Source organism: Pristiophorus japonicus, chromosome 6, assembly GCF_044704955.1.
Source record: "Pristiophorus japonicus isolate sPriJap1 chromosome 6, sPriJap1.hap1, whole genome shotgun sequence".
NCBI lineage: Eukaryota > Metazoa > Chordata > Chondrichthyes > Pristiophoridae > Pristiophorus > Pristiophorus japonicus.
Genome location: NC_091982.1, coordinates 158194398 through 158207552, shown reverse-complemented (window position 1 = coordinate 158207552; position 13155 = coordinate 158194398). Strand labels below are relative to the sequence as shown.

Genomic DNA, 13155 nt, shown 5'->3' with positions numbered 1-13155 from the left:
AAATCTTCACCCTGTTTTACCTACAGAAGTATTACATGATCAACTTACAAACTATCATAAAGATTTCCTGAAGAAAAAACTTGAATACATTACAGATTACACATCTACTGCAGGGGAGAGCGTCTATCTCCTTCAGAGGTTCACGGAGCCTTGGTTCACCGATGGCGAATACAACGAGCTTTACAAGGAGCACGAGGTAACAGAGATTGAATCATCCTCACCCAGGACATATTTAACATCTATGAAGCACAAAAACATTTTCAGACCCATACGCGAGGAACGGCAACCGAGAGTAATCATTACCAGAGGGATCGCAGGCATCGGAAAGACGATTTACGTGAAGAAGTTCCTCCTTGACTGGGCACTGAGAAAAGCATACCAGGAGTATGATTTTGTGTTTGTCTTTCCATTCTGCGAGCTCAATCTGATTTCTGAGGAAAGCATGAGCCTTGTGCAGCTGGTGCAGGAACATTACCCACACATGAGGCAACTGGGTGACACTTATCCAGAGGAATCTGTCCGCTCCCTATTTATTTTTGATGGGCTGGATGAAAGTCGGTTTTCTTTGGAGTTTGAAAATAACCCCGTGTGTTCTGATGTAGGGAAGCCTGTGCCTCTCCGATCATTGTTGACAAATCTCATCAGAGGCAACCTCCTTCCTTCTGCATCTATTTGGATAACGACACGCCCGTTGTCAATGAACCAAATCCCATCCCGTTACATAGACAGAGTGACTGAAATGCAGGGATTCCAAGATGAAGAAAAGGAAGAATATTTCTGGAGGAACTGCCAGGACAGACAACTGACAGAGAAAATCATAGCACTGGTGAGGAAGCAAAGTAGCCTTTGGATGATGTGCTATGTGCCTGCTTTCTGCTGTATCCTGATAACTGTTCTCAAATATGTCCTCAAGTCATCCTGCGCTGAGGAATTTAGAGGCGACACAATAACAGAGGTTTATACCAACTTTCTGGTTGTCATGGTGACATACCACCATCAGCACCGTGGTCATGGAAAGGAAAAGATTGAGAAGACCTGCCAGTTACTGCAGTCAGATCGGCGGGCAATACTCAATCTGGGCAAGCTGGCATTCCATTCTCTGAGGTCTCAAACTTTTGTCTTTTATGAGGAGGATTTTAAATCCTCCAATATTGACATCTCATCTATCTGTGGTGGATTCTGTAGAGAATATTACATCAAGTTCTCCGCATTCTCCCGCAGGCGGGTCTACTCCTTTGTCCATGCCACAGTCCAAGAGTACTTTGCTGCTCTGTATTATTTTGTATCCTACCACAATGAGAAACGCAACCTGATGACATGCAGCATGCTGGGGCGGTTCTGGGAGCTCTTTTCAAAGCCCACCTTCTTTCACATTTGTAAAAGTGCCTGCAGTGAGGTGGTTCTGAGTCACACTGGCCACTTGGACCTGTTTCTCCAATTTCTCTGTGGGTTGGGAAGGAGAAGGATTCAGAATTTCCTCCAAGGCCTCCTAACCCATGTGGAGGAGCAGCAAGATGACCTACAGAACATCATAAGCTACATGAAGGAACTGCTGCAGCAGGATATCCCTCCAGAGAGGTGCATCAACCTGTTCCACTGTCTGAATGAGCTGAATGACAAGTCAGTAGTGAGGGAGATCTGTAAATCCCTCCAGCATGGCGTGCTGTCCTCCCAGAAACTGTCGCTCGCCGATTATTCAGCGTTGGCCTTCGTTCTGAAAACATCAGATCTGGACAGGGCAGAATTCGATTTGTCTAAATACAGAATATCACCAGATGGATTGAAAAGACTACTGCCAGTTCTTAAATTCTTTGAAAAAATAACGTAAGTATTTTTACCCCAAAGGAGAGCTCATTTTATTATTTTTCTGTTCCACTTATTAAATTTTATTTTAAGTTCAAGCTTAGAAGAGGGAAGATTCACTAACAGTCCAGATTCAACTAAGGACGAGGAAACTGAGCATGTGGACTGACTGCCCAGGGAGACACAGTGTTCAAACGTTCAAGGGGAAATTGAATAGATATCTGATGGAGTGAGCAATTTGATGGTATTAGATTCTTGGACCGCACAGTATTTTCAGGTCTTATACTTTCCTATGTAATTTCTTCTGGTTCATACTAATGAGGTGGACTGAGCCTGCCAAGTTTTAGTGCATCAGATGATGCCTTGCACTCACAGTTAACTTAGCCATCAGCAGTCCTTTCACGCTCTGGGACTGGGTGGTACAGTGGGTCAGACACTGTCCTTTCACACTCTGGGACTGGGTGGTACATTGGGTCACACACTGTCCTTTCACACTCTGGGACTGGGTGGTACAGTGGGTCACACACTGTCCTTTCACACTCTGGGACAGGGTGGTACAGTGGGTCACAAACTGTCCTTTCACACTCTGGGACTGGGTGGTACAGTGGGTCACACACTGTCCTTTCACACTCTGGGACTGGGTGGTACAGTGGGTCATACACTGTCCTTTCACACTCTGGGACTGGGTGGTACAGTGGGTCACACACTGTCCTTTCACACTCTGGGACTGGGTGGTACAGTGGGTCACACACTGTCCTTTCACACTCTGGGACAGGGTGGTACAGTGGGTCACACACTGGGACTGGGTGGTACAGTGGGTCACACACTGTCCTTTCTCACTTCGGGACTAGGTGGTACAGTTCTTTGTACACTTACCTCAGGATATACCTATGTAAAGCACTTTCCCACGATGAGTACTTGAGCAATGGCCTTCAAGGGACAGGGCAAGTTAAACACAGCTCTGCCTTAACATCTAGACATCACAACTGTAGGCCATACTCAGACTACCCATGAGCAATGCCAAAGGGTAAGAGCAAACAGAGATCCAGTGCTGGAGTATTATTTGTATCTGACTCCACGTTTATTTGCATCTCTTTTCCGAACATTACTGATCTATTTGACCCATTCTTTGAACATCAGGTTAACGGGCAGTATCATGGATGCGGAAATGATCAGTTCTATCAGTGCTCTCCTGCTCTCCAGTAAAAACCAAATCAAGGAATTATGGTAAGCTGTAATTTGGTATTTGAATCTTTTATGAACAATTCTCAGCAGTGTGTAGGAGCCAGGTGTCAGTCTTGGCTTAATGGTAGAACTCTCGCCTCTGGGTCAGATGGCTATGGGTTCGAAGCTCCACTCCAGAGACTTTAGCGCATAATCCAGGCTGATACTTCAGTACGTACTGAGGGAGTTGCTGTCTTTCAGCTGAGGACCCCTCTGGCCTCTCCGGTGAATGTAAATGATCACACAGTACTATTTAAAGAACGCAGCAGAGTTCTCCTGGGTGTAAATGGCCAATATTTATCCCTCAATCCACATCACTGAAACAGAGATGCTGCCTTTGGGATGAGACATTAAACCGAGGCCCCGTCTGCTCTCCGGTGGATGTAAAAGGTCTCATGGCAATATTTTGAAGAAAACCATGGGAGTTATCCCCGGTGTCCTGGCGAATATTTATCCCTCAATCAACATCACTAACAAAAAACAGATGATCTTGTCATTATCATATTGCCATTTCTGGAGCTTACTGTGCGCAAATTGGCTGCTGCATTTTCTACATTACAACAGTGACTACACTTCCAAAATACTTCATTGGCTTTAAAGTGCTGTGGGATTACCTGAGTTCATGAAAGCCGCTATATAAATGTCTTTTCTTTCAAAGGAAAATAGAATTCAGAAATAGAACTGTAAGAATGTGAATAGGTGGCTCAGCCCCTGTCTCAGTGGGTCACTGCACTGCCAAGTGTAGAACTGAGCCATAAGGTCCAGAAGGTCCTGGGTTCTATTCCCATACTATGGTGAGTTATTTTGTCTCAGCTGGTGCAGTGGTACATGATTACAACAGGCTTCATTGCCCAGGGTTCCAGGTCCAGTTTGCCATCCAGTGACCCTTGTTGGAAACTGCACACGTGTGGACGTTGGGAGAGGAATGCATCGGGTTCAGCTGTGATTTCTCCCTTTCCCTCACCATGGTGGGATATCATGTTGCCACTCACTGACTACGCTAACGTATAAAAATAATCACTTGTGTGTCATACGCCAGCCTAAGAACAAAAGATATAGGAGCAGAAGTAGACCATTGGCCCCCTTGAACCTGCTCCGCCATTTAATAAGATCATGGTTGATCTAATCTTGGGCTCAGTTCCACTTCCCTGCCCACTCCCTTTAACCCTTCACTCCCTTATCGTTCAAAAATCTGTCTATCTCCACCTTAAATATATTCAATGACCCAGCCTCCACAGTTCTCTGGGGTAGAGAATTCCACAGATTCACAACCCTCTGAGAGAACAAATGGCTCCTTATCTCAGTTCTAAATGGGCTAGCCCTTATTCTTAAACTATGCCCCTTCATTCTAGATTCCTCCACGAGTGGAAACATCCTCTCTGCATCTACCTTGTCGAGCCCCCTCAATATCTTATATGTTTCAATAAGATCACCTCTCATTCTTTTAAACTCCAATGAGTATAGGCCCAACCTGCTCAACCTTTCTTTATACGTTAACCCCTTCATCTCAGGAATCAACCTAGTGAAACTTCTCTGAACTGCCTCCAATACAAATATATCCCTCCTTAAATAAGGAGACCAAAACTGTACGCAGTAGTCTAGGTATGGTCTCACCAATATCCTGCACAGTTGCAACAGGACTTCTCTGCTTTTATACTCCATCCCCCTTGCAATAAAAGCCAACATTCCATTTGCCCTCCTGCTTACTTGCTGTACTTCAGTGAGATGTACAGCTAAGAAGCCGTACCTCAGTGAGTGTCAGCATCTTTGGGAAAGGGGAGGAAACTGGGGATAAAGAATCTGTTGAGCGATCACTCAGCAGGATGAGCTGATAGAGTGTAGATGGAAAGTCTTTAGCACACAGCGTGCTTTGTCTGAATACTCGATAACCTCACACAGTAATTTCTGGGCGAATATATATCAGCAGCCTATCTAGCATTGCAGCTGAACCCAATGTTTTCATCACCTGATATCCACTCTCCGATTGTCCTGGTCATTGGGTCAGTGAGGGTGAATTTTTTCCCACTTCCTGACAGTGGGATGCTGAGCTCAATTGTAGCTCTTCAACTTTTGCCTCAGCAAGGCCTAAGTATCAAGCCTGGGGCATTCCTGTTGTGTCTGACTCAGCCCCAAAAAGATGGATTGAAAATTGTACTGTCTCTCCTTGATTACCTTGATTGGAATGCCCCCTGGTTATAGCTGTACCGACTGGTGAAAATCTTCTGATGATCACCCAGTGGAGAATCTCAGAGTATAAACCATTACCGGGCGCTCGGTACCAAACCACCCCTCACTGATCTGACTCTGACCTTCATTATGCACATGGCCAAGGACACAGCTCAGGAATGTTGTGTCCTCTGTGTCAGTGGTGTCCAAGCCTTTTTTCATGGGCCATGTCGGTTCTTATCATGGAGCTTTGGAGGCCATGTATAGAGTTTAAATCTCTGTTCCCATTGACTCAAGTAACCAATGCTGACAGATCTTGGGTGTTCTGATTTGGCATTTATCCACCAAGAGACAACAGCACTAACAACAGCCCCTTTCAAATTTCCAAGCCCATAATATTCAAACAGGACAAACCAACCAATAAGAAGTGGAAGCGCAACTAGGACTGAATTTCCAATTACCATGGGCCACATGTGGCCTTAGGACTGCATGCTCCTGTTCTATGACCTTATTATAAATGTGATATGATTTACATTCTAGCTTGACAAATAACTTGCTGAGAGATACAGGCCTGAAAAAGCTGGCTGCTGCACTGAAGAGCTCAAACTGCAGACTGGAGATACTGCTGTAAGGAAACCTTTCCTACTTTTCAAAACTGCTTAGTTTCTGCAGGATACTGCAACGAGTATCAAGGTCCTTCCTGTATTTCAATCCCACTCAGCTGTCCAGTCATTGGGGACGAAATTGCCCTTTTTATAGCCATTAGTGTCTCTGGGGGCACTACGAGGTTATCGCCCGGGGAACTGGTCGATAACGTCTCCGACAAAATTGTCCTGGAGATTTGGGGGGGCGTTATGCCGTTAGCATGCGCCCCACAAAGTTTGCCCGGGCATGCGCAAACACAGCAATAATGTCATCACCGTGTGTGCCGATCCCTCACCGCCCTATGCCGACCCCTTTGCGCCCCATGGGGGAAATTGCCCTGTGGGCGGTGAAGATGGCGCTAGCCGATGTCACTGGCAGACATCCACCACCAGGGCTCCCCTTAAAGGGGAGGCCGTTTGTGCCGTGGGCTGCCATATTTTTCTGTCAGCCGACTCTTCTGTCGGCTCGACAGTGGCGGCCCTCGCCTCGATCAGGCCGCCATCCTGCACCCCGGCGTCACGCTGACTCACATTGCCCTGTTTCCACCCCTCTACCACCCCGTGGAGACGCAGAAGTCTCCGATATCGCCCTAGACATTTTTCAGAGTTAAAGACCTGAATTCCGGGTCACTTACCTATACTTCGCGCCGGGCACGCGTTATGCGCCCTAAACGGGGCGCGGAGCAATTTCGCCCCCATTATGTTTAATTATTGGGAAAGTCTCATGCTGTAGCCACAAACTCTCTATGCTGGCTATAAGGCTCCTACGTGAAAAAGGATAGGGGTTGTAGATGCAGTAGCACGTTTGACAAGACATGCAGACAGATCTTTGCTCTTTACCTATCCTGTGTTAGATCTCACCTGGGAGCGCTTGTTGGGACAGGGTAGAGGGAGCTTTACTTTGTATCTAGCCCTTGCCATACCTGACCTGGGAGTGTTTGATGGGACAGTGTAGCCGGAGCTTTAATCTGTTTCTAATCCATGCTGTTCCTGAGCTGGGAGCGCAGGATATTGACATTACATGCTATGCTGGGCAAGCTTCACTTTGTCAACCACAAAACACATTCCTAAAAAAGTGGGGTACTTAAGACAAGTCACCTCATCAAGAGAGGTTTTAAATGCTGGCGCTGGCTCGATGGGCCAAATGGTCTCCTTCTGTGCTGTACTATTCTATAATTCTATGATATGTGGCATGTTAGTGACCCATAAGAGAATTATTTTTAATAGCTTTGTGATTCTCACATGTGGATATTATGTGTAATTGGATTCTGTATGTAGATTAAAAATGATTACTCCAATAAATTCACTATCATCTGCAGTCTGTGTACAAATGGCCTCACAGACCAGTGCAGCGAAGACCTCATCTCCATTTTAAGGACAAATCGGATTCTGAAAAAGTTAGAACTGAAATACAACCAGTTGAAAGACGCAGGGGTGAATCAGCTTTCTGTCGCACTGAAGGACACCGACTGTAAGATCGAGACGCTGGGGTAGGTGAACGCTGTCATTGGTAATACCGATCTGTCTGCTGTTCTTTTCAAACTTTTTTGGCAGTACTTAATGGTGTCTATGTGATTTATGCAGGTTATGGCACAACTATTTCACACACTGCTGCTGTGAGGAACTGGCCCTGGCCCTTAAAACCAACCAGTCATTGAGAAGTCTGGATCTCGGATATAATAATATTGGTGACTTAGGAATTAAACTGCTGTGCACTGCGATTAAGGATGATGGCTGTAAAATAGAGAAATTAGGGTAGGTAACCTCATCTTGTGATTGTTATATCTACTCCACAGCAAGGGGTGGTCAGTGGATGGTCACTCACCTCCAGCAGACAACTCAAGAGCAATATTAGCAGCAGCTCTGCAGCCAACGCTTATCTACTTTTGTGATCAGGAAATGGTACAGAGGGAATTTACAGAAAATGGAGAGTAGAGAGAGAAATAAAACTGTTTTTGGGCATACTTTACAGAATTTGCCAATATATTTGGCACTAAATTAATTATAATCAAAGAGGCAACCGGCCGACTGGACTATGAAATGGAAATGTCACATTGAGGCCACACTTCTGAGGTTGAGCTGAGGCACATTGTTGGACAGTGTAGAGGGAGCCATACTCTGCTCCATCAAATGCTCCTAGGTCAGGATTAGCACGGGTTAGATACAGTGTAGAGGGAGCCATACTCTGCTCCATCAAATGCTCCTAGGTCAGGATTAGCACGGGTTAGATACAGTGTAGAGGGAGCCATACTCTGCTCCATCAAATGCTCCTAGGTCAGGATTAGCACGGGTTAGATACAGTGTAGAGGGAGCCATACTCTGCTCCATCAAATGCTCCTAGGTCAGGATTAGCACGGGTTAGATACAGTGTAGAGGGAGCCATACTCTGCTCCATCAAATGCTCCTAGGTCAGGATTAGCACGGGTTAGATACAGTGTAGAGGGAGCTTTACTCTGTATCTAACCTATGCTGTACTTGACCAAGGAGTGTTAGATGGGACAGTGTAGAGGTAGCTTTACTCTGTTTCCTGCATTACTACAATTCAAAGGTATGTTGTTGGTTGTAAAGTGCTTTGGGACCATCCTAAAGACATGAAAGGCATTATAGAAATGCAAGTATTTTTTATTTCTGTATCCAATCCTTGCTGTACCAGAACCGAGTGTTAATTTTACCATTTAGACATAGACAAATGAGGTGAATGCTATTCCTAATATACCTTCAAATGCTTTATTAACTGTTCAACAAACTATTGAAATGAATTGAGGGAAGAGATGGGTTTATTGAATACAAACTTCAGAAGAATTCATCCTACATTCACATCAACTGACCATCACACAGGAAGAAAATCTTTGCCCATCACTGTTCAAACACTACAGTATGCTACTTCTTGTTATGTTTCTGTGTTCTGCTCCTTCTTTGAATTTATTGAAACATCCTGTGAATGTTACCAACCTCTGGTTCTAAACTCTGTCCTTGAATGCTGTCCTTGTCCTCTCTCCCTGACCTCTGTTGCGGACCTCTGTCCTTGAATCCTGTTGCTGACCGCTGCTCTTGACCTCTGTAGATTACGCCAAACTGGTTTAACAGAAGGCTGCTGTGAGGATCTCGCCACCACTCTCAGAACAAGCCAGAGACTGATGGCCTTGGAGCTGGGCTACAACACCCTTGGAGATGTAGGAGTACAGCGACTGTTTGCAGCATTGAAAGATCCCAACTGTAAATTGCAAACTCTGGGGTAAGTACAATTGTAGTTGGCTTGTGCAATGTGATTTAATCGAAAGGTTCAGAGAGGGCAAAATTGAAATAATTTATGGGTTTTCTCAGATTTCTGAAACTCAATTACTACCTTTTATGGCCCTGTGAAAAATTAAGTATCTTTTAATTTGTTGGGATACTTTTTGGATTATTTATTGCTGACCACAGTAACTGTGAGTGGATTTTTCAAACTGAACAGAAAATACATTATCATAGCTATTATTCACACCTCAGCACAAGGCAGGAACCTACCTAATTCTGGAAGTATGCATGCTTTTATTATTCACATGGTTCCCGAATGGGGGCTCATCTAGCAGGTAATTCGAAATATTTGGTACTGATCAGTGAATCAGGCCATCCAAATATCCTAGATGATTGGTATGCTGGGATAATGGGTTTGATTGACCACTGTGTCTGGGATGAAGATAAGGATCAGGTCTGCAAGGGGGCAGAACTAATAATTCTTTGCAGTCCTTTTATAGGCAGCTCTATGGCTCGAATCTTCCAATTGTGGGTTCAGATTTGACATTCTGTGCTTAGCTCATGAGTCAGTCTAAAGCCAAAGAATCCATGTGGATAGAGATAAAAGATAATAAAGGTTTAATCACACTAATAGAGTCTACCTAATAATCATCATAGGCAATCCCTCAGAATCGGGGAAGATTGTTTTCACTCTTAACATGAGTTCTTTGTTGACTGAACAGTCCAATACGAGAACCACAGTCTCTGTCACAGGTGGGACAGATAGTCGTTGAGGGAAGGGGTATGTGGAATTGGTTTGTCACACGCTCTTTCCGTTGTCTGCGCTTGATTTCTGCATGCTCTCGGCGACGAGACTCGAGATGCTCAGCGTCCTCCTGGATGCACTTCCTCCACTTATGGCTAATAATAGAAGGGAGGTGGAGGAAGAAATATATAAACACATTAGGGAAATGAGTAAAAACATAGAGTAATAATCATGGGGGATTTCAACTACCCAGATATTAATTGGACAGAAGAGGTAGGTAAAGGGGATAAGGAAATAGAGTTCTTACAATGTGTACAGGACTCCTTTCTAACCCAATATGTAAAACTCCCAACAAGAGAGGATTTGCTATTGGATCTAGTAATGGTGAATGAACCAGAGCAAATAAGAGAAGTAAAAATAGGGGAACATCGAGGCAATAGTGACCATAATATAATACACTTTAAGATAATAATTGAGAAGGACATAGGTATTGCAAAGACCAGGGTAATAGATTGGAGAAAAGCTGATTTTGAGTGGCTGAGAATAGCACTTGGGAACATAAAATGGACATCAATACTGGCAAACAATGATGTAGAACAGCAATGGGAAACATTTAAAATGGTGTTCAACAGAGTCCAAGAAAAATATATTCTGCTAATAAACAAGAACAAGCTAAACACTAATGAGACACCATGGATGAATAAAGCCGTAAGGGAAAAATTGAGGATAAGGAGAGAGGTTTACATTAAGTACATGGACAGCAGGGGAGAGCATGATAAGGGAGAATATGAAGGGATTAGGAGAGAAGTAAAAAACACAATTAGGAAGGCAAAGAGGAATTATGAAATTAAATTATCAAGGAACATAAAACAAAATAGTAAAATATTTTACAGGCACATAAAAAAGGAAGGTGGGGATGGGAATAGGGCCACTGAGGGATGACGAGGATAATACCACAGGAAGTCGATAGAGAGATGGCAGAAATATTAAATAATTACTTTGCTTCAGTATTTACCACGGAGATAGAACAGGAAGAGATAACATAGGATAATGAGATTAGTAATGAGTTAAAATAATTACTTAAATAATTACTTAAATAATTACTTAAAATGAGGAGAAATACTAAAGGAGATATAATAAACTAATGAAACTCAAATAGGATAAAATCCCTGGTCCGGATGGATTACATCGGCACATTTTTTTTAAATCTAGAAGAAATAGCAGAGGCATTATTACACATATTTAATAATTCATTAGAAAAAGGTGTAGTGCCAGAGGACTAGCGGATAGCTAACGTAATACTTATATTTAAGAAGGGCGATGGAACATGTCCAGGGAACTATAGGCCAGTCAGCTTAACATCGGTGGTTGAAAAAATAATGGAATCCCTACTAAAGGAGAAAATAGAACATCTAGAAATGAGAAATATAATAATAAATAGCATTGATTTCAAAAGGGAAAGTCTTGCTTGACCAACCTAACTGAATTTTTTGAAGAAGTAACTGAGAGAGTAGACAAGATTAATTCAGTAGTGTAATTTATCTAGATTTTCAAAAAGCCTTCGATAAGGTACCACGTAATAGACTGATGAATAAGATCAGCGAATGTGGAGTCAGGGGACAAGTGGCAGAATGGATAGCTAGCTGGCTTCAAGACAGAAAGCAGAGTAGGGGGAAAGGGCAGCTATTCACAGTGGCAGAAGGTGGGTAGTGGTGTTCTACAGGATCAGTGCTGGGACCACAATTTATATTAACGATTTAGACTTTGGAACACATTTGTTTCTAAATTTGCAGACAACACCAAATTGGAGGGAATAGCCAATACTGAGGAGGACTGCAACAAATTACAAGAAGACATTAATAAACTTGCAGAATGGGCATATAATTGGCAAATGAAATTCAATGTAGATAAATGTGAGGTATTAGATTTTGGTAAGAACATTTTGGAGGTCACATATTCCTTGGAAAATAAGAATCTAAATGGGGTAGAGGAGCAAAGGGATCTAGAAGTACAAATACACAAATCACTAATAGTATTGACACAGGTTAACAAGGCCATAAAAAAAGCAAACCAAGCATTAGGGTTTATTTCTAGAGGGATAGAATTGAAAAGTAGTGAAGTTATGATAAACCTGTATCGAACCTTGGTTAGAACACAATTAGAGTAGTGTGTGCAATTCTGGCCGCCATGTTATTAAAAAAATATTGAGTAACTTGAGGGGTTGCAGAGAAGGTTTATAATGATGATACCAGAAATGCGAGGCTACACCTATCAGGAAAGGATGAACAGGCAGGGTCTCTTTTCTATTGAAAAGAGACGGCTGCGGGGTGACCTAATGGAGGTCTTTAAAACCATGAATGGTTTTAATAGAGTAGATACAGAGAGAGAGTTTCCACTTGTGGGGAAAAGCATAACTAGAGGCCATCAATATAAGATAGTCACCAAGAAATCAAATAGGGAATTCAGAAGAAATTTCTTTAACCAGAGAGTGGTGAGAATGTGGAACTCGCTACCACAGGGGGTGGTTGAAGCGAATAGTATAAATGCATTTAAGGGCCGGTTAGATAAGCATCTGAGGGAGATGGGAATAGAGTGTTATGTTGATAGGGTTAGATGAGGAAAGACAGGAGGAGGCTCGAGTGGAGCATAAACACCGGCATAAACTGGTTGGGCCGAATGGCCTGATTCTCTGCTGTATATCCTGTGTAGTCCTATGTAAAGCCAGTAGAGAGTCTGGGCTAGATCTGGCACCATGGAAGCATTTCACCATGTAAGAAGTGAGTGCCCATCTTGCCCATCAAGGGTTGATTTTATGTTAAGAGTTTGTTGTTGTGGTATTTCAAGGAGGAAAGCAAAGTTTGTAAATTGCTTAAAATGTATACAAATCCTGCTGTAAATATAGACTGTATCCTACTGTTTTACCTGTTTAATGTGAAATAAATTTGCCCGTTGAGTTATAGCCCAAGCTTCGGTCTGTTCGAGGGTATGTTCACTTTCCCATGCAAGTGGTGGAGATGACAAGGCAGCACTTGATATATTCCAGTAACTCAGAATATCGTAGCATTGGTTCTCTATTTGATCTCTGGGGCTTGTGGATACTGACACACTCTACTTTATAGGGGACACAAGGTCCACTTAAAGGCTAGAATCTTCCCACTCCTGCGAGTGCGGGTTTGGAGGTGGGCCTGCTGTCCAAATGGCCCTGATTGACAGCAGGTCGGGATGCTGCTCTGAACCCGCCTCCGTGTGAGTTTCTGACCCATCAGATCTGTGTTTGGAAAGCAAGCGGTGGGACTGGTAATTAACATCATTAAAAGGTACTTAAATGCTAGTTAA

General features: G+C 43.4%; 1 protein-coding gene across 3 annotated transcripts in view; it reads left to right on the top strand.

Annotated features, from left to right (window-relative positions):
* The window catches only part of LOC139265836 (NLR family CARD domain-containing protein 3-like), a 38614-nt gene that overhangs the window by 15489 nt on the left and 9970 nt on the right, over positions 1 to 13155 (top strand). For all 3 annotated transcript variants that reach the window (XM_070883324.1, XM_070883323.1, XM_070883322.1), the window contains exons 5-10: positions 27 to 1824; positions 2944 to 3030; positions 5734 to 5820; positions 7157 to 7327; positions 7422 to 7592; positions 8902 to 9072. In XM_070883324.1, coding sequence (XP_070739425.1) covers positions 27 to 1824; positions 2944 to 3030; positions 5734 to 5820; positions 7157 to 7327; positions 7422 to 7592; positions 8902 to 9072 — 2485 coding nt within the window. The remainder of the gene's footprint in view (positions 1 to 26; positions 1825 to 2943; positions 3031 to 5733; positions 5821 to 7156; positions 7328 to 7421; positions 7593 to 8901; positions 9073 to 13155) is intronic.